We start from the raw sequence: 23,079 nt of genomic DNA on the forward strand, positions 1-23,079 counted from the left end.
TATATTCTATTTAATTTTCTTTCTTCTTGTTTTTTTATTATTGCCTAGACATCAACCTCAACCTGATATAAATGCTTAATGACTTACTCAGCTGTTGCCTCAGCTTCTAGCAAACTAGGATCCTTCCTACAGAGAGCAATAACGATGCAAACGTTGTCATAGAAAGCGGCAAAGTGAATTGGCATCCAGCCTCTTTTTTCAGAAAGCGTGTAATCAGCTTTGGAACACAGTAGACAGACTGTTGTTTCTAATGAGCAAGCCTGTGCGGCAAGGTGTAGAGGTGTTGGACCTAGAATGGATGGACAATTACTTCAGTGATCAGAGCACTAACATTCCTAAAAAAAAAACCTAAATGCCTTATTGATATCTATCCACAGAGCTTAGTATTGTATGGTATAAAATCTCCAAAGTAAGTACTAAAAAAACATTTAGACAACCCTATATTCCTTTAACTTGGGATTAAAAATCCCGACCGCTAAAAATCCATACTTAGAAACAAAAAACAAAAAACAAAAATTTTTTAAAATCTGTATTTCTTTATAAGCAAAGAAGAATGAGTAACATTTAAAATATTAAATATTTGAATAAAATAAAATGTTAAATATTTGAAAATTTAAGTAAATGTGTAAAATAGTCTTATGGTAAATTATTTCTTGTTTATTTTCCATTTTACTCATTTTTTTAGTTGAAGATAAGATCCTTTGAAATTCATATATATATATATATGTTCACAAAGGCCTCTATGTCACTAAATCCAATGGGCATTTTTCTTTTATTTTTTTCCAGTGCACACAGATATTTATTATTTGGGTAGATTCCCAAAAATGGGCCGGGTGCGGTGGCTCTTGCCTGTAATCCCAGCACTTTGGAAAGCTGAGGCGGGTGGATCACCTGAGGTCAGGAGTTTGAGACCAGCCTGGCCAACATGGTGAAACCGGGGTCTACTAAAAATACAAAAAAAAAAATTTAACTGGGCATGGTGGCGCATGCCTCTAGTCCTAGTTACTTGGAAGGCTGAGGCAGGAGAATCGCTTGAGCCTGGGAGGCAGAGGTTGTAGTGAACAGAGATCATGCCATTGCACTCCAGCCTAGGCAACAGAGCGAGACTCCATCTCAAAAAAAGAAAAAAGAAAAAAAAAAATCCCAAAACTGGGAGTTGCTGGGTTAAACTGTATAATCATCAACAGTATCATTATTACTGGTAATAGATATTACTAAATTATTCTCCCAAAGCATAATAGCAATTCATACCTTTACCATGTGATATGGTTTGGCTCTGTGTCCCCACCCAAATCCCATCTCGAATTGTAATCCCCACATGTCAAGGGAGAGAGGTAACTGGATCATGAGGGCAGTTCCCCCATGCTGTTCTCATGATAGTGAATGAATTCTCACTAGAGTCCAACTGTCATTTTTCATTTCTCATCTTACTTATTTCTCAATAGTATTTTACACCATTGACCACTTCTTCCTATTTAAAATAATTTCTTCTCTTGGCTTTTGTGATATCACACTCCCAATTTTTATCCAATTTTACTGGTTACTCCTTGGCAGTCTCCTTTGGAACCTTCTCATTGTCCTACTATCCAAATGAACTTTAAGGCTCAATCTTGGGCCGTTTTCTTTTCTTAGTGGCTTTGCTTACCATATACAACTTGATGACTCCAAGGATTATGTCTCTAGATCTGATTTCTTCTGATTTGCAGATCTATATCTTTGACATCTCGTAAAGCATCTTCACACATCCCCTCAAACTTAATATATTCAAAATTGAACTACTATCCTTCCCTCCAAACCTGGTTCTCTTTTATTGCTTCCTAAATCAGTGAGAGATATGATGATCCAGCCAGTTGTACAGACCACAAACCTGGAAGACTCTTTGGCACCTCCCTCTTATTTCCTTCTCCATAACCAGCCCATCACCAAGTCTAAAAATCTCTAGAACCCATCTCTACCACCACTACCATCCTAATCCAAGCCATAATCATCTCCCAACTGCTATCCCCATCTTGTTTTGCCCTTATCCAACCCAGTTTTTCAAAACATAAATCTGATCTTTTCATCTCCTTGTTCAATGGCTTCTCAAGGCCATCTGATTATGAGGAACAGTGACAGGATCCACTGGCTCCAACTTAACTTGAAGCACCAGCTACAACTACCTTCTTCACCTACCTCCCAGTAAAACCATGCATACCTTGTTCTCCTCATTCTGGCTTTCTTGTAGCTCCCCAAATGTAGCATAATCACACGCCGCAGGTTACCCAGGAAAGTACTGGTCAAGTACTTCTCCCCCTATACCTTACCATTACATTATTAAAAGCCTATTTACTATAGTTTCTTTTACCTAGTACATCAAGTTCAGCTATCAAGAAAAATTTAGAAGGCATATTAAAAAAGCAAAAAAAATAGTTTAAATAATTATGTGCTAGCATAATTATTAATAGTGCCCTTTCACTTTCAAGTCTCCCTGATATGGATGATGAATTATCTGGTCACCCTGGACTATTGCTGTTCTCTGACACCTTCCTTCTCCCAAACAATTCCTCCCTTACCAGGATCTAGCTAACTCCTAATCATTTCTCAGTTTAAAAGATATTTCCTCAGTGAAGCACTGTTTTCATTAAATCTCTGCCATCAGAAACATCCAGTGTCCTGCCTTCATAGTTGGAGCTTGATATTATAGCCTTGATAGTCTATAAAATTTGATCCAAATCTATTTATTTAAAATTATTGTTTAGTCTTCCAGTTTCTGGTCCAGGATTTAAGGAGCTTAGAAGTCACCACTTCATCCTAACAACAAGTAAAAAGCTGAACCAACCCTAAATAAATCAACAGCCCTTAAGTTTGTCAGATAAGGGAGGTAATGGGCAAACTGATACCCTCAAAATTGGAGAGACAAGTGGATTCAGAGAGTCATAACTTAGTAGAGCAGAAACTCACAAGCAGGAACTTTCTAAGGAATCATTACTGGAATAAGAAAACCTTAACATTAATTCACAATTGCTAGAAGCTCCGTGTGGACAAGTATGAGAGTTAAAAACTCTAGAAGGATCCATCATAGTGGGGCCCCATGCTTTCATGTGTTTTACCTCTAGGAGTTTTATCAGGTCCTTACGGTGAATATTGAAGAAAAATCCCCTCATACTTCCAGCCGGGGGAGGGAGAAAAGGAACCATTTTGAAATATTCCAAGACATTGTGTTCTTAACAAGACCTGCTCTCAAGAGAAACTACTTTACCAGAGCCTAACCTATTGGGCTTTTATCAGACCCTAACCTGCTGGGGTTTTATCAGAACCTAACCTACCTAGGGAAGGGAAATGCTCAACTCCAGTCACCTCTAACCATCCTGCCTGGCCTAAGGGACAGGGGGAGAGGACTGAGAAGCACTGGTGAAGTTCAAAGTATAGGGACGCAGGCTCACCAAGAGACTGAGACATAATCATAAGATGATAGAATGCTTCTCCCACTATACCTTACCATTACATTATTAAAGGCCTATGTACTATAGTTTCTTTTACCTAGTACATCAAGAAAAATTTAGAAGGCATATTAAAAAAGCAAACACCGTAGTTTAAAGAGACAAAGCAAGCATCAGAACCAGACATGGCAGGGATGTTGGAATGATCAGACAGGGAATTTAAAACAACTATGATTAATATGCTAAGGGTTCTAACGGATAAAGTAGCCTGCAAGAACAGATGGGCAATGTAAACAGAGAGACGGAAGTCCTAAGAAAGAACCAAAATGACATGCTACAGATAAAAAACACTGTAAAAGAAAGGAAGAATGCCATCAATGGGCTTATAAAGAGATTAGACACAGCTGAGGAAGGAATCTCTAATCTCGAAGATGTATCAGTAGAAACCTCCAAGCCAAGGCACAGTGGCTCACTCCTGTAATCCCAGCACTTTGGGAAACCAAGGAGGGAGGATTGCTTGAGCCCAAGAGTCTGAAACCAGCCTGGGCAACATAGTGAGACCTCATCTCTATAAAAAATAAACAAAATTAGGCCAGGCGCGGTGGCTCACGCCTGTAATCCCAGCACTTTGGGAGGCCAAGACGGGCGGATCATGAGGTCAGGAGATCCAGACCATCCTGGCTAACACGGTGAAACCCTGTCTCTACTAAAAAATACAAAAAACTAGCCAGGCAAGATGGCAGGCACCTGTAGTCCCAGCTACTCGGGAGGCTGAGGCAGGAGAATGGCGTGAACCCGGGAGGCGGAGCTTGCAGTGAGCTAAGATCCTGCCACTGCACTCCAGCCTGGGCGACAGAGCCAGACTCCGTCTCAAATAAATAAATAAATAAATAAATAAATAAACAAAATTAGCCAGGCATGGTGGCATGGGCCTGTAGTCCCAGTTACTTGGGAGGCTGAGGTGAGGGTCACTTGAGCACGGGAGGTAGAGGCTGGAGTAAGCCGAGATCATGCCACCGTACTCCAGCCTGGGCAACAAATACCCTGTCTCAAAAATAAAAATAAATTAAAAAGTCTAGGGGGAAAAAAAGAACAGAAAGAGAAGAAAGAGAGAAAGGAAAAGAAGAAATATTTAAAACAATAATGATTGAGAATTTTTCCATATTAATGTGACATATCAAACCACAGATTCAGGAAGCTCAGAGAACACCAAGCCAAATGAATGTCAAAACAAACAAAAAACTACACCAAGGCATATCATTTTCAAATTACAGAAAAACAAAGATAAAGAAAATAATCCTATATACTGCAGCACTATTCACAATAGCCAAGATTTGGAAGCAACCTAAGTGTCCATCAACAGATGAGTGGATAGAGAAAATTTATCCATTCATGTAGATACACAATGGAGTAGTATTCAGCCATGAAAAATGAGATCCTGTCATTTGCAACAACATGGATGGAATTGGAGGTCATTATGTTAAGTGAAATAAGTCAGGCACATAAAGACAAACTTTGCCTGTTCTCACTTATTTGTGGGAGCTAAAAATTAAAGCAATTGAACTGATGGAGATACAGAGTAGAATGATGGTTACCAGAGGCTGGGAAGGGTAGTGGGGGGAAGTGGGGATAGTTAATGGGTACAAAAGAGAAAGAATAGATAAGACCTAGTATTTGCTAGCACAACAGGGTGACTATAGTAAAAAAAATTAATTGTATATTTTAAAATAACTAAAAGAGTATAATTGGATTATATGTAACATAAAGGATAAATGATTGAGGTGATGGATGCTCTACTTTGATGTAATTATTATGCATTGCATGCCTGTATCAAAAAATCTCATATACTCCAAGTATATATGCCTACTAAGTACACACAGAAATTAAAAATTATTTTAAAAAGAAAACAATCCTAAAAGAAGCCAGAGTAAAACACATTACTAATAGAGAAGCAAAAATAAGAATTACACCCAAGTTCTCCTCAGAAACTATGCAAGCAGGAAGTGAGTGGAGGAAAAAATAAAGTGTTGAGATAATGGAACCACTAATCTAGAATTCTGTAACCTGTAAGATTATCCTTCAAAAATGAATGAGGAATAAAGACTTTCTCAAACAAAAACTGAGGGAATTTACCACCAGTAGACCTGCCTTGCAAGGCATGTTAAAAGAAGTTGTCCAAAGAGAAGAAAAATGATACAGGTCAGAAACTTACATATACATAAAGGAAGGAAGAGCATCAGAGAATAAAAAAAAAAATGAAGGTCAAGTAAAATGTTCTCTTTGTCTTAATTGAGCTAACAGATAACAGTTTGTTCAAAATAACATTATCATGCCCAGTACAGTGGCTCACGCCTGTAATCCCAGCACTTTGGGAGGCCGAGGTGGGTGGATCACTTGAGGTCAGGAGTTCAAGACCAGCCTGGCCAACATGGTGAAACTCTGTCTCTACTAAAAATACAAAATATATAGGGTGTGGTGGTGCACATCTGTAATCCCAGCTACATGGTAGGCTGAGATGAGAGAATTGCTTGAACCCGGGAGGCGGAGGTTGCAGTGAGCCAAAATCGCACAACTGCACTCCAGCCTGTGCAGCAGAGCAAGATTCCATCTCAAAATAAGTAAATAAATAATAACATTATCAACAAAGGGTTTGAATATAGATATAGATATATACTTATATATGCTTATGCATAAGTGAAATGAATGACATTTATGAAATGCATAACATATATATGCTTATGCACAAGTGAAATGAGTAAATGAATGATAGGGGGGAAGACTTAGGAATATTTTGTTATTATAAGGTACTTACACTATCTGTGAAGTAGCTTAGTGTCATCTGAAAGTAGACTTGGAATAATTGTAAATTAATGTTGTAAACTCTAGGGCAATCACTAAAACAAAAATGTAAAAAGCAGTATAATGAATATGCTAAGATAGGAGGAAAAAAACCCTAAAAAGGAGAAGGAAGCTGATAAGCTGGCTGAGGAGCATTAATCATGAGGGGTCCTTGTGGCAAACTAAGCATTTGTCCTCTATACTGTCCCTCTCCTTGCCCCTAATCTGAAAAACTTCGGTTTTCTGTGTAGACTACCTTAGAGCCTTAATTGAAGACATGTTCTGTTTGAAGAGTATTTAAGGTTTCCAATAAAATGTACACCCCTCAAGAAAAGTTTCCTGAGCACCTATGAAGGCCAAGTGTTTTTCTGGGTGTTAGGAAACTGGCTAACAAAATAGACCAAATCCTTGTCCTTTATGGAGCTTTATACTCAAGTGAGGGAGACTAACTAAATAAATAAATGTATATAAGGTAGCCATAAGTGATACTTAGAAAAGAAAAAGAGAGAGCAATAATGTAGGAGGCACACTATTGTTACTTAACTGGAAATTTCTACAGGGTGGATGGGACAGGTAAGCTTCCTTTTATCCCGCTCCAGGTCCACTCACCTCCTTTACCACTCTGGCTCTCCTGCACCTGCAGAAAAAGCAACCCCTGTCCTCTGGCTCCTTGTCAGTATCTGCCAATGGGTAGCCCTGGCAGGAGACTGGAGGAGGAAGAATGAGGTCGGGCTCCCTCTCTGAGGTCATCTCAGGTTTGCTGTGCTCCTCCTCAAACGGAAGATGGCCAGTTTAAGTAACTATCCCCTCCCCCTTGACAATTCAGGTCACTGAAAGTAGTTTCTTCAAAACAAAAGCCTTTTTGAATTCTCTTATACAGAGTGCGAAGGTATAGCCTCTTAAATATAGACACAGAAAGTATAACCTCTTAAAATTTTGTTTTTCTCCGTATCCAACATTTAGGTTAAGTCTACTACCTCAGTCAAAAATGACTCATTCCTCAGACCTCATAGATTGTTAATGCCACTAGACGGCAGCATATCTAAATTATATTATAATAACTTTTCTTTTTTTTAAGTTGTAGAAACCACTTTTGGGCCTGAATTCATAAAAAATAGAGGTGACAGCAAATTCCACAGGAAAAAAAAAAAGAGAAAACTCCCCAAACTGAAGAGGAGTATCAATAAATAACTATGAGTAGAAAGTAATTTATACTTCAAAATGAATACAAAACATCATTATGCAACATTCTGATGCAACAGCATTTTGGAGATTATATACTATAAGAAAAGTTCTAATATATGCAATAGCCTTTTTAAATGCACCAAATATTTTATTTATGTCTTACCATTTCTTTCCTTTTTTACTTCTACTTTGGATGACTCTGTTTTAAAAGGGAATGCACATAGAAGTATGATTATTAATATACAGCGGTTTCCTAAGTTGTTCAAGAAGACTCATATGAATAAGAACAAAATGACTATGTAGATGTATCTGGCAAGATTACATCAAACGGTGTTGAGAATAACTTTTGGTCAAGTCATTCAGGCATGTCATATGCACCTGACAACGCATAAAAGCAGACCTGGAAAATCTGCCCCCCCAAATGGCTGCTTAAAACTCACAGGTGGGACAATTGGTGTTGGTTAAGCAATAATATTGGCAGTAGAGTATTATGTTTTCCACACTTCAAAATCTACCCAATTCTCAGCAAATGGAAACTGAAGCAGTCAAAGGGCGCATGAGAAACTTTTAATTTACCAAAGACTTTTTCCATACTAAAAAAGGCTTAAAGTAATACATCTTTAAATAGTGTTACCTATTGCATTTAAATGTGATTGAATTGTGTCTTACTTTAATTAGGTTCATTATGTATTATGTATTGAATATTTTCAGTAACAGAAGAATCTGAATATCAAAATGTTTTAATCATACTGATAGAGTACAGAATTTATGGATATTCAATATGGTTAAAGCACAACATTTTGTTTTGGTGTCTGTAAAAATTTAACATAGCTTATTAAGATAGCTGACTTCATTAAATATAAAATCACCACTTCTTATTGCCAATATTGTTGCATTGGCCATTCCTCACAATTTACATAAATATGTACATATATATGTAACCTCAAACTCCTAGGCTCAATCTTCCTGCTTCATCCTCTCAGAGTAGCTAGGACTACAGGCATGTACCACCAAGCCTGGCTAGGATTTTTTAAAAAAAATTTTATAGGGGGTTCTCGTTATGCTGCCCAGGCTCATCTTGAACTCCTAGTCTCAAGTGATCCTCCAGCCTCGTCCTCCCCAAGTGCTGGCATGACAGCAGTGAGCTACTACACCTACCCCTGACAATTTATCTATATTTTCCTTTCCAGTTATGCAGGGCCACCAATTTCATTGTCAACTTTATTTGTTTTTATTCTAGCTAAATTTATTTCAATGACTATAAAATGTCCATGCATATTTAATAATCACAAAAATAGCTTTTAAAGTTTAAATGAGGTTAACCTTAACGGGCTATTAATGCTAAATATTATTATTATAAAGAAATTTTTTGTTATTAAATGTAATTTAAATATATGTAATATAAAGAAACTATTCCCTGTTTGAGGATCCTGGAATAAAGAATGATTGTTCTACTGGGACCTGACAGTCATATCTATTGCTGTTCTCTGAATTTCTATAGTATATCAGTGTATATTAATTTTGCCAGCCCTTATCAAATGATATCCTGCCTTCACCCATCCATGCATTAACTCAACAAATACTTTCTGAGCAACCATTAAGCCAAGCTTTCGTCTGGACGCTAGGATACCAAGGCAAATAAAGTAGGCTAAATCTTTGCCCTCTTTTAGAGCTTATACTCAAATGAAGGAGACGCAATGAACAAATATAAAACTATATAAGATAGTTATAAGTGGTACTTAGAAAACTAAAAGGAGCCCTTCTTAGATAAATGAAACAAAAACCTCAACTTTGCTCTAATTAATACCAAATTTTAACCTGCTCTAAAATCGACATGCATTCCTAATGCTGAGTAAGGGTAAATAAAATAACAACATTTTAGGTTAAAAAGCTTTATGGTACCTTGGCCGAACGTAACAAAGCGCCTCTGGTTGACCTTGAAGTTAGCATTGCACAGTTGACATATAATAGAAACTCTGTTGTGCAGGGCAGCATGATGAAAAATAGTATAACCTGCTTCATCTGAAACATTGATTGTTGAGCTTGAGGTTTTACGGCTAAATGTATGGAAAACTGCAGACAACCCTCTTTCAACAGCGGACTTCATACCAAATGGAATACTCTAAAATTAACAAGGCCAGAATCAGTTTATCAAAATGCACTTAAAGTCTGGTTTAAGGAAAAAAAGACATGAAATATATTAACAGAATCACATGAATGCTGCGAAAATTAAGTAGAATTTTCACAAGATCCACGCGTGGAAAGTTTCTTACTGGATAATGACTAAAGTTGTTAGAGCTATAAGCAAATATTAAGAATTTTTAAAATATTTTGGGGAATTTTTCTTATTATTATTTTAATTTTTTTCTAAAATATTTTAAAAGCAAATGAAGATCATTGGGTTCCTTCTCTGATTTAAGAAAAACCTAATTTAGAAGTCTAGAAACTTGAAATATATAGCTACAGAAATACAGTTTATCATCAAAAGGTAAAAATGTCACCCTCTTGAGACATTCTGACTAATATTTAAAAATTCAACTAACAAATTTTTGAGTTTTCAATTTGTGGACGTGAAAGCAAATAAATGGAAAGTAAATACCAGTCTAACCTTTCAAGCTGGTGAGCTTCATTGCTCAGTTCCAGAAGCTGTACTTCAAGGCTTGTTGAAACAGATGCGGAGATTTGATTCAGGATGCTAGGTCTGCTCTTTAGGTTTTAGTTCGAGGATTGAAGCCTGGCTCTGCCATTTACTATATGATTTGTGAAAGATCCCTCTCTACACCTCAAGTTTCTCATTTGTATAACAGGAATGATAACAATAGAACTAGTCATACCTTAAAAGAGTTTGTTGATTTATAACACTGCCTAACATAAAAAATAAGTAATCAATAAGCATGAGCCATTATTGAGATTAATCACAATCCAGTGCATTAACAGGTACTCTGACAGAAATTTATAATCCAGAATTATATAGCCTTTCAGCTACTAAAATGTGGCATTTTATTTCATATTGAAGACTTTAACCTATTATTATCCCTAGGATAAACATCTGACACACATACTTATCAATAATATATAACTTCATATACGAAATTATGTGGTAGTCACTGAAATACCTTGCATTTCATAGCTCTTTTGAAACCAAATTTTTTCTTAAATTGTTCGTGTAATTGAGCATCTGTCAGTGGAAGTCTTTTTGGTCTCAGATTGTTCATTATTTCATTTATGGCTCCCCACCACTGTGTCTTATATAGTTGCTGATAGAAAGTTTCAAGTTCAAAATACATCACATAGTAGCTATAAAAAATAAAGAAAAAAAGATGTTTCTCTAACTTTGAAGTGATTTGCTACTTCTCTTTCTATGCTGGCAAAACTTTTATTTTTCTGTAACAATTAAATACAAAATGGCAGTTTAAATTGTACTCAACTGTAAGTATATTAATAACATCATTATCAACTGTTATTAATCAAGTCTTTATATAAAAATACCTTCTTCATATTGTATTGACTCTGTCTTTCCCATGACAGTGATCTGGGGCAATGTCTAAAAGTTCCTGGAAGGCCTAACTCTGGCTGAAGTTCTGTCTGCTTACCTACCTCTTATTCTTTTAAGCTAATTATGTCTATATTTGGCTCCTCAAGAATTTACCTTAAATGTGATCTGGAATGATGCTTTGGGTAATGGCTCCTTGGCTTTTACTCACTGCAGCAGTGGACTAGAGAAACCCCCCTCCTACCAGGTCCCTGGAACATAGGTAGGGCTTGACACAGCCCTGATCCCTATCACTCTGGAATGGAAAATTGATAAAATGTTGACTTACTCTGTTCCCTGGGTTTGCTTATCATCACAGGTGAGGGAAAACGACCACCTTCCTCCCCTTCCCCCCATGAGGTACCTTTCCCATGCCCAGATTTCAGCGGTAAATACTTCAGCTGCTGACCTATTTCTGTCAGTGGTAAGCCTCTTAATATTACCTGGGTTTGGGCCCGGGCGCGGTGGCTCACGCCTGTAATCCCAGCACTTTGGGAAGCCGAGGCGGGCGGATCACAAGGTCAGGAGATCGAGACCACAGTGAAACCCCATCTCTACTAAAAATACAAAAAATGAGCCGGGCGCGGTGGTGGGCGCCTGTAGTCCCAGCTACTCAGGAGGCTGAGGCAGGAGAATGGCGTGAACCCAGGAGGCGGAGCTTGCAGTGAGCCGAGGTCATGCCACTGCACTCCAGCTTGGGCGAGAGAGTGAAACTCCATCTCAAAAAAAAAAAAAAAAAATATTACCTGGGTTTCTCCTCCAAATGCAACTATTTATTGCTGTAAATACAGTATTCTTTTTTCTTGAGACATGGTCTTACTCTGTTACCAAGGCTGGAGTGCAGTGGCGCAATCACTGTTCACTTCAGCCTCTACCTCTCAGGCTCAAGAGATCCTCCCACCTCAGCCTCCTGGTAGGTGTGACAACAGGTATGTGCCGCCTAGCCTGGCCAACTTTTAAATTTTTTGTAGAGATAGGGTCTTATGAATAGGCATGGTGACTTATGCCTGTAATCCCAGCACTTTGGGAGGCTGACATGAGCAGATCACTTAAGGTAAGGAGTTCGATACCAGCCTGACCAACATGGCAAAACCTCTTCTCTACTAAAAATACAAAAATTAGCCAGGCGTGGTGGCACATGCTTATAATCCTAGCTACTCAGGAGGCTGAGGCAGGGGAATCACTTGAACCTAGGAGCTGTAGGTTGCAGTGAGCCAAGATTGCACCACTGCACTCCAGCCTGGGTGACAGAGCAAGACTCTGTCTCAAAAACAAACAAACAAAAACAAAGATAGGGTCTTACTATGTTGCCCAGTCTGGTCTCGAACTCCTAGGCTCAAGCTATCCTCCCACCTCAGTTACTATTCTCCAAAGCTCCAGACTTGGTCCTATCCTCTCAACTGCTTGCATGCCTTAAAAGCAAACAAACGAACCAACAAGCAAAATGTCCTTATTTGTTTTTAAATCTTTGCCTCTAATTAAAATGTTTCCTCTGAGCTCTAGTTCCCATATTTCCAAATTTCAGTGTCCAAGATTTAAAAATCCAAGAACACAACACATAAAAGACAAAAAATGCTGGGATTTCATCCTCATCTCTATCCCTGTTTAACCACTCTGTTAATTATAAGAACTAATTACAAACTCTAAGGATTATTACACCGACTATACCAAATACATGAAGTAATAACTATAACATTTAATACTTTGTTGAGTCCATATGTCATTCATGGTGGTTATTATTCTGGAATCGCCATTGTAAAGGTTTAAATTAACCTTTGCATTTTGTCGTTTTCTTTGTTCTCTACTAACTTTCAACAAACTGTAGCTAGCGTCAGTAATTAGTAAAAGTTCCTTACCTTTTTCCATGAAATTCCATGACTGGTATTGAGTAATATTCTTTATATCCTGAATCTTCTATGAATGTATTAGCTGCACAATCTCGTATTTTTTCTAAATTTTTCTAAAATATGAGTATGTTACTAAAGACATATCCTTAGACACATCTAAACAATTATAATAATTCTTTGTATGAAATAGTATACATGTAAATGACAAATTTTAAATTTACTATTCCAGAAGACCCGGATAGCAGCTGCATATATCTAATCCTTACTTTGAGAAGGAGGAAAAAATACTAAAAGACAGACATATAGTATACAGAAGGCAGAAAAGCAATAACAATTGAAATGTAGAATTTTTATACTAAATTCCAGGTGAAGAATTACTGTTCCAAAATTTTAAAGGATCTCTGTTCTAATCCTGATTCTTTGAGGAAAATGGAAGAATGTGTACTGAGTGTCCAGAGATTTCTACTGCACTCTTCGGTTACCTATTCTAGGACAAATATGGTCCATTAGAAGTCTGTAAATTCTGTGAGGATGATAGATGTACCTAGCTTATTTATAATTTTGTCTCAGATATCCAACACAGTACCTTACATATATATGCACTTAATTCATTTACGTTAAAATAATGTATGAAAAAATTATTGAGTTGTGAGAATAATCATTTGGAAAGCTGTCTAGTGCCTGTACCAACAGAGGCTCTTTTTGGTTGGATAATAGGATAAAAGAGTTGAGAAATGATAAACTGTCTAAGGAATCATTTAAACCTGAAAATCTTCCAAGGCATTCTCAATTGAAGGGGTGCTGATATCAAATTCAATTCCTCCATGAACATGAAAATATTGATTCTCTTTGTAGTGAAAATTCTGGCATTTAAAATCTCTTCCATAAATAAATGGAGGCAATTCTCGCTCTGTCTTGACCTTGTCATCTCCAAAAATGAAAACAAATTTTTATTTAAAAAGTGAACAACACAAAAACAATCATATTTTAAGAGATCTAACTTCTCATTCATGTAAACAAAGTAGGAAAATTTCAGATGAAATTAAAATCTTGGCAATTATAGTGCATAAAATTATTTTTGCTGTTAATGTATATAAATATTTTAACATTAAAATATATTTTTGGGCATGCACAGTGGTTCATGCCTATAATCCCAGCATTTTGAGAGGCTGAGAGGGGCGAGTCGCTTGAGCCTAGGAGTTCAAGACCAGTCTGGACAACATGGTGAAACCCCGTCTCTACTAAAAATACAAAAACTAGCTGGATGTGGTGGCGCACGCATGTCATCCCAGCTACTTGGGAGGCTGAGGTGGGGGGATCACTTGAGCCCAGGAGGTAAAACCTGCAGTGAGCTGAGATCATGCCACTCCACTCCAGCCTGGGTGACAGAGTGACACCCTGTCTCAAATATATATATTACAGTGCCAATACTGCCCTCAGTCAATTACCATATATATATATTATATATATCTCAAATATATACATATATGTATATATAAAATATATTCATATATATGTATGTATATATAAAATATATTTACATTCTGAGCACTTTCTGTAGTTTCATTGTACAGACATTTCAAAAGTATGCTCAAAACATTGTTCTAGTTCTCGATTTATCGTGAGCTCAAGATTAATACCTTACTCCCAATTATAAGAAAGGACCAGAAACTCTGTGCCTGAGAGAATCTTTGGTTAAATATACAAAAACTTATCTCAGCTAGTTTAGGTAAAAAGAGACATTATAAAGATATAGATGGGTATATCTCACATACAGAAATAACCATCCTGTATTTCTGGAAGGTAATGAAACTACACAGATAACTTATTTTTTAAAATAATTATCTCTCCTGGGCGTGGTGGCTCATGCCTGTAATCCCAGGACTTTGGGAGGCTGAGACAGGCGGATCACCTGAGGTCAGGAGTCTGAGACCAGCTTGGCCAACATAGTGAAACCTTGTCTCTACTAAAAACAGAAAATTAGCTGGGCATGGTGGCGGGTGGCTGAAATCCCAGCTATTTGGGAGGCTGAGACAGGAGAATTGCTTGAACCTGGGAGGTGGAGGTTGCAGTGAGCCAAGATTATGAAACTGCAGTCCAGCCTGTGCGACAGAGCAAGACTCTGCCTCAAAAAAATTTCTTTCCTCAAATTCCAGCAAAGGCTAGGTTTTTTCAATATTTTGACTGGTTAGTAGAATATAGTTTCCTCAACATAAGGGACATAATGTATTTTGGGAAATATAAAAGGTAAAGAAAAGTACAAACAATAATATACACTATACACCCTGATCTCAGCACCTAGAATTAACTATTAACATTAGTCCTATTTGCTTCCCATAGTTTAAGTAATAAGATATTGCAGATATAGCTAACATTCTCTTTAAGCAAGTCCCTCTCAGTTCTATACATGCTCCCCACCACCCAAGAGCCATGCACTGTCATGATTCCATTTCTAATAGTTCACAGGTATTGATATCTTCAGCACCTGAATTCTCATGATACAAACTTTCACTAAAGAATTTGCAAAATTTCTGCTGAAAAGTTGCCATCTGAATAGAAAGTCCATTATAATAAGCCTACATGCTTGGAAAGCAATGAAAATGTATAAATTGTGTGCTAATCAGTGTAGAATGAAGAGTTTATACTGAAGTCCCATCAAATTCCATTAATCATGGCCTGTTTCAGCTCTCTATTCTCTTACATTGCTCTATTTGTTTATTAAAGTGCCAATACTACCCTCATTTAATTATTGTAGTTTTAATATGTTTCAATCTATTTTTCAGAAATGAAAGATCATTAACAACCCCTTGCTGCTCTATATTAATTTTAGAGTAAGTGTGTAAACTTCAGTGAAAAATATGATCAGGATTTTGAATAGAAGTACACTGAATTTATAGAGTAATTTGAATGAGATATGATACATTCACAGTGTTTTCCCATCATGGATATGGCATATTTCCCTATTCATACATAACTTATTTTATTTTAACTTATTTTAAATATTTCAGAAGTCCTTATAATTGGTATAAATATATACAAAGTACTATGTACATACACTGAGTGTTTTTAATTACATTACAGACATTAAATTTTGTTTGTTTTCTCTTTCTAACAGGTTATAGCTAGGTTACTGCCTGCACCCATATACTAGAAACAAAATTGCATTTAAACATATATTTAATATATACCTATATTTTATATTTGATTTTTGGTGATACTCTTACCTGAAAAAGGCTGAAGCAGACTACCTAAATATGGAACTTTCATTTTCTTCTTTAAACTCAGTAGAAATGGAATCAGAAAACATATTAACTTTAGGTATCCTATCCCTCTTCTGATATCTTTTTTCTTCTCAAAGTGTTTTTGAATAATCTTTTTCTGAAGATATAATCTTTGCTGTAGTCTCTGGTAGGTACAGATATCAAGATAATCCTGATTATATTTTATAGCATTAGTAAGCCAATAGCCTGTTTCAAATATAAAGACATTTTCATACTGTTGAACTTGTGTGGTACTGAATGTTAACTTTAGCATAATATTTTCAGCATATTTCATAAATACAGCTGTTTCTTCAGGGCTATTGGGATCATATGTTGGATCTTCATTCACGTCTTCATCATAGATTTCATTAAAGTCTGGATCCTTTGTAATATCAGTCAAACCTTCATGATAAAAAAGGAAAATTTTAGATAGTGAAGATTTCATATTTGGCTTCTGGATAAATATGGAAGATTGAAAACAGGATTTTATCGTGAAATCCTACTAACATGACAGTAAAGGAAAAATTAGATGCTGTAAACCAAATATAAAATTCTAACCACCACCCACAAGTGACTGAACAGACCCGTTTTGGCCAAGGGGACCCCAGAGAAACCTTAAAAACTAAGTTCTTGGCCATGATGGGATCGGAGGTCAGACATGCCTCATTATACCCCTTTCCTTTTGTAGTTTAGACACAACAACTGACCAGCATTAATATTAAAATACAGATCATAAGACTGACAGAATGGACTCTTTGTGGCAATAAGATACCAAACTATAAACAAAACCTAGGGCCATGCCAGGCAAGGGTGAAGTCACAAACCCCTCTACTTAAAGAATAAACTATGTTCTAACAGTCACAAGGTTCTTCTTTTTTCTCTAACAGTTAAACATTGTCCTCAAGATAAGCAATTTTAAAATAATTACGGCGTATTCGCCAACAGATGCTGAATAACTGACCTTCCTGTTCCCCATGCCATAACTAGAGCTTTGATTGGACAAGAGACTGACTTCAGTAACTTTATCCTCATAAGACTACTGACCATGATGTGGTTCTGGACTGTTTACAGAGGCTGTACACATGAATGCCTTCAAGTCACTGCTTCACCTTCTGACATATAATAAGGGCCTAATTATAATGCTAATTATATGTTAAGTCTCCACCCCAAAGTGAACATGGATCATTTGTAACGTGCATGTTTGTTCAATACGCATGTTAGAACTCACTTCATGAATGTTCATAGCTCTTCCTACAACTTGTTACATATGTATACCTGAATATGTATACTTGGCCAAACAGTTCAGCTTAGATTTCTGTCTTGCTCCTCTCTTTCTCGAAGTGCCTGTCAGAATGGCCAGCTTGGAGACTGTAACCCTTTATAAGAAATATATAGATTTATTGCAATCTATATCAAAATAGCAGTCACTGTTCTTCACAGAAATAGAAAAAATAATCCTAAAATATACATGAAACCATGAAAGATCCAGAATAGCCAGTCATCCTGAGCAAAAAGAAGAAAACTGGAGGAATCACATTACCTGACTTCAAAGTATATTGCAGAATGATAGTCACCAAAACTGTATCGTACTGGCATAAAAATAGATGCACAGGCCAAAGGAGGTCAGAGAACTCAGAAACAAATGCATACTTATACAATGAACTCATTTTCAACAATGGTGCCAAGAACATATGCTGGGGAAAGAACAGTCTCTTAAACAAATGGCGCTGAGAAAACTGGATATCCATATATGGAAGAATAAAACTAGACCCCTGTCTCTCACCATATACAAACATCAAATCAAAATGGATTAAACACTTAAATCTAAGACCTCAAACTATGAAACTACTAAAAAAACTCGGGTAAACTTTTCAGGATATCAGTCTGGACAAAGATTTCTTGAGTAATATCTCACAATCACATTTTGCAACCCAAGCAAAAATGGACAAATGGGATCACATCAACTTAAAAAGCTCCTACATAGCAAAGGAAACAATCAACAAAGTGAAGAGACAACCCACAGAATGGGAGAAAATATTTGCAAACTATCTATCCGACAAGGGCTTAATAACCAGACTACAGAAGGAGGTCAAACAATTATATTGGAAAAAAATCTAATCTGATTAAAAAAATAGGCAAAAGATCTGAATAGACATTTCTCAAAAGGAGACATACACATGGCAAACAGGCATATGAAAAGGTGTTCAACATCTCTATCATCAGAGAAATGCAAATCAAAACTATAATAAGATATCATCTTACCCCAGTTAAAACGGCCTTTATCCAAAAGACAGGCAAAAATGAATGCTTGCTGGATGTGGAGAAAAGGGAACCCTAGTACACTGTTGGAGGGAATGTAAACTAGTACAGCCACTATGGAGAACAGTTTGGAGGTTTCTCAAAAAACTAAAAATATAGCTACCATATGGTACAGCAATCCCACTGCTGGGTATTAAACCCAAAAGAAAGGAAATCGGAATATCAAAGGGTATCTGTACTCCCACGTTTGTTGCAGCACTGTTTATAATAACCAAGATTTGGAAGCAACCTAAGTGTCCATCAACAGATGAACGGATAAAGAAAAAGTGGTACATATACACAATGGAATACTATTCAGCCGTGAGATTCTGTCATTTGCAACAACTTTGATGAAACTGGAGGACATTATGGTAAGTGAAATAAGCCATGCACGGAAAGACAAACTTTGCATGTTCTCACTTATTTGTGGGAGCTAAAAATTAAAACAATTGACCTCATGGAAATAGAGATGGTTACCAGAAGCTGGGAAAGGTGGCAGGGAATGGTGGGGCAGGAGGGGCGTGGGGATAATTAATGGATACAAAAATATAGTTAGATAGAATGAATAAGATCTAGTATTTGACAACACAACAAGGTGACTACAGACAACAATTTATTATACATTTAAAAACACTAAAAGAGTATAATTGGATTGTCTGTAACACAAAGAAAGGATAAATATTTGAGATGAAGGATACTCCATTTACCCTGATGTGATTATTAGGCATTGTATGCCTGTGTGAAAATATCTCATAAATATATATACCTACTATGTACCCACAAAAATTTAAAATAAAATAATTCAAAAAAAGAAATAGTCTCCATTCTAAATTTATAAATCTCATGATTCTTAAGTTAACAATGCCAATAAAATTGTGTAAGATGAAAGCAGACAGATGAGTAGGTTACTAAGGAGAGTGAAGACAGATACAACATAAGTCCCAGCTTTGATCAAGGAAAATATGGAACAACAAGAAAACCTGATTTTTCTTCAACCAGGGTATCGGCTTCTCACTTGGGCCAAAAACATAATTTGTTTTTTCAGGCTAGTATTATACATTGCTTTTTTTTTTTTTTTTTGCCAATAAGAAGCTAGACATACATAATAAACAAAGAACCTGCCAGCTAAGTAATCATCATTTAGTAAGAATTAAAACTTCATTTTACTCTATCAAAAAATGACGAATTTCCCGTGCTACATTTTCTTGCCATTTACAAAGAAATTGAGGACTTTCTTCTTGTCAAATAGTCTTTTTAAAATAGTTACATCGGCTGGGCGCGGTGGCTCACGCCTGTAATCCCAGCACTCTGGGAGGCCGAGACGGGCGGATCACGAGGTCAGGAGATGGAGACTATCCTGGCTAACACGGTGAAACCCCGTCTCTACTAAAAATACAAAAAAAACTAGCCGGGCGCGGTGGCAGGCGCCTGTAGTCCCAGCTATACGGGAGGCTGAGGCAGGAGAATGGCGTGAACCCGGGAAGCGGAGCTTGCAGTGAGTGGAGATCGCGCCACTGCACTCCAGCCTGGGCGACAGAGCGAGACTCCGTCTCAAAAAAAAAAAAAAAAAAAAAGTTATATCTACAATGTTACCCTTAATTTAGGCTTGAGAAAACTGCTTGGAGTCATAAGACATGACTGTAGAAAATGTGGCATTTGTTTGCAGTATATATGCTCTAAAGTGTAAATTATACGTCAATGTGTCCCCTCCTTTTTCCTTTTTTCTTTCTCAAATCTTTTTTTTAAAAAGGCCAGAATACTCTTGGGTTTTTAAAATGGCCACTATAATTCATCTCTTTTCTGCAAAATAGTTAGATAAATTATAAAGAAGTGAGAGGGATTCTGGCAGTTTAAAGAAGTCTAAAAAGCCAGAGGGATTGTTGATAGCACTAAAACCTCATGGCTTGGGGTGGCTGGGAGCCAACAAAAACCACAAGAAGCCTTAGAAATTGAAAGCATTATGTGGAGGCTGTGAAGGACAGGCCATGGTGTAAGAATTTTTTTAAAACAAAAGGTGTAGTGAGACCCCAGTCACCTTCCCCAGATAGCACAGTCCTCCTCCTCTTTCTCACTAAAAGGGTACAAAGCACAGCTGAGAGTTGGGAGGAGCAGTGTGCTGAAAACTAGTTAAATGAGAGTCTGAGTGCTGAACTGAGATAGCCACAGTTCAGCACTTCGCCTCCCTTGGCCCCAGACTCACAGCCCTCCCTCCAAGCAGGAGACTGGAGGAAACAGACCTGCAGATATAACATCTGGGGGACAGGCTTCCCAGTGGAATGTCAGGGGTTCCTCCTCATCACTCTGCAGTGAGGTCTACCAGTGTTCCTGCCTCACTCTTAAATGAAAACAAGCAGCAAGGGTCGCCAGGCAGGTGAGGAGAGCCTCTCAGATGAAAGAGACACTGGAATTACAGGACCAGGGGCAGGGAGGGGTGCTAAAGGAAAGTGAAGTAGGCTTAAAGCAATGAGTTCTGACAAAAGGAAGGATGAAGTTATCAAGAAAGACATCTCTAAGGAAAAAATGGAACTTCATATCCCATTTTTTATCAAGAAGAGTTCAGTATTTCCCTTCGAAAGACTGGAACTGAATTAGTAATAAGTACATGTAAAATTCAGCTACTTGAAAAAATAAAAAAAAACATGATTGTTCATATCATGAAAAATAATGTTCCCTGAATCAAGGACCAGAAGCAAAAAAAAGAAAAATAAAGTTATTAAAGAAAGGAAATGTTCCAGCAGGGACAACATAGTGACATAGTAAGACCTATCTCTACAAAAAATAAAAAACAAAAAAATTAGCTGGGCATGGTGGCACATTCCTGTAGTCCCAGTTACTCAGGAGGCTGAGGCAGGAAGATCACTTGAGCCCAGGAGTCTGAGACTACAATGAGCTGAGCTCATACCACTGCACTCAAGCCTGGGTGACAGAGTAAGAGCTTGTCCCTTAAAAAAAAATAAAAATAAAAAAACAAAGTGCACATTATGTAAATAAGCTGGAAGAAATACATACAAAGTCATAGGAAAGTAAATAATGAAAAGGAATTTAATAAAAAATTGCATCAAATGAAATTTGGAGGATGAGGGGAATGAGGGGAAAAAAAGTTTCCACAGCTTTAACCTCTTTTTTTTTTTTTTTTTTTGGAGCCAGGGTCTCTGTCACCCAGGCTGGAGTGTAGTGGTATGATCTTGGCTCACTGCAGCAGCCTCAACCTCCTGGGCTCAAGTGATCTTCCCACCCCCGCCTCCCAAGCATCTGGGACTACAGGCGTGCACCACCACGCCCAGCTAATTTTTGTGTATTTTGTAGAGACGGGGTTTTACCACGTTGGCCAGCCTGGTCTCGAACTCCTGAGCTCAAGCGAACCACCTACCTCAGCCTCCTAAAGTGTTGGAATTGCAGGTGTGAGCCACTGTGCCAGACGAATTCCCTTATATTCTATTATTACCCATTTAATTTCTACATGTATTGAAAGTTTACTATATGTCATGCACTGTATAAGGTGCTGAGAATTTAAAATCAAACCAAAAAAGACACAATTTTCTATGCTCTCAAGAAGGAGCTTAATGTCTAATAAGGAAGAAAGAAATGAAGCCAATAATTTCAATTCAAAATACAAAGTATTTTTCTGTGCACAGATAAGAGTCAGAATAGAGGAGGCAGTGTCTGAATCAAGTCTCAAAAAATGAGTAGCAATAACCATAGGAAGAATGTGGACGAGTGGTGTGGGGTGAGCAGGAAGAAGGCATTCCAGATAGAGGACAGGGAATGAACAGAGAACAAAACAACCCAACTCACATTACTCACTTGTGATATTAAATAAGTTCCCATTTTTTCTCAATATTTCTATTAAAAGTTCCCTTCTGCTATTTTTCTATCATGAGATGTTTTCTTCTTTCCTTCCATCCTCCTAGCCTTCTGGAAAGAGTTCAAGAATTTATGAATTAGATGAAGGGATCCACCCTAACTAAAATACCTGCTGAGAAACCTGGGTAACATGACCAGATTTTTGGTGTGCTCTATTCTCTACTATTGCTACTGTTTTTAAAGAATGATGTTGCTGGTGGTTTGCACAGTGCAAAGCTAAGTGAGAGGTAAAGGTTAACTTGGCCAAGACTGATTCCCAGCAGTCTGCCCTCCCAAAAAGAGTTGGCTTTCTGCACAATTCCTTGGAAATCCGCTGTGGCACAGTGTTTAAGGTAATCACATGGTCAGCTGCAAGGTGTGAACAGTTTCCCAGTCATGCCAAGAGAGGAGCTGCTGTTTTCCCAAACGTGAATAGTGATGTAACAACTTACACTGCTGCTAGCTTGACACCGTGTACCTGCAATTACAAAGCTTGGACAACAGCTCTCTGATCATGCCAGTGGCGAGGTAGTACACTCCCTCAGTCTGTAACACTAAGCTTGGAAGAAAAGGCTGCAACCAAGTTTCCATGAGTCACACTGTGTATTAGACATCTTTTGTTCCCTCACATCCTTTCAGACCACATTTTTAAACTGTAGTTTTTGCTCCACACAGACTTGACCTGACTGTACCTCGCCTCAAGTGCACCACAGGATTATTTTTGCCCTGAAGCTTCTCTGCCACTGCTGTTAAGACTCCTGATGGAACCCATCCAGCCATTCTGGTGTAGGAACAAATCTGAAAGCATGAGCAAGTTAACCCTCCATTCAAACTTTGGCTAATGAGAGACAGTAGCC

The 23,079-nt window shown here is 37.5% G+C and overlaps 1 protein-coding gene across 1 annotated transcript in view; it reads right to left on the bottom strand.

Moving 5' to 3' along the window:
* The window catches only part of ANKAR (ankyrin and armadillo repeat containing), a 71,348-nt gene that overhangs the window by 39,723 nt on the left and 8,546 nt on the right, over positions 1-23,079 (bottom strand). Inside the window, exons 3-8 of the mRNA XM_050751033.1 lie at positions 16,046-16,483; positions 13,586-13,749; positions 12,831-12,934; positions 10,559-10,739; positions 9,345-9,564; positions 88-289 (exon numbers count right to left, since the gene is read on the bottom strand). Coding sequence (XP_050606990.1) covers positions 88-289; positions 9,345-9,564; positions 10,559-10,739; positions 12,831-12,934; positions 13,586-13,749; positions 16,046-16,483 — 1,309 coding nt within the window. The remainder of the gene's footprint in view (positions 1-87; positions 290-9,344; positions 9,565-10,558; positions 10,740-12,830; positions 12,935-13,585; positions 13,750-16,045; positions 16,484-23,079) is intronic.

Source organism: Macaca thibetana, chromosome 12 (genome assembly GCF_024542745.1).
Source record: "Macaca thibetana thibetana isolate TM-01 chromosome 12, ASM2454274v1, whole genome shotgun sequence".
In the NCBI taxonomy this organism is placed as follows: Eukaryota; Metazoa; Chordata; class Mammalia; order Primates; family Cercopithecidae; genus Macaca; species Macaca thibetana.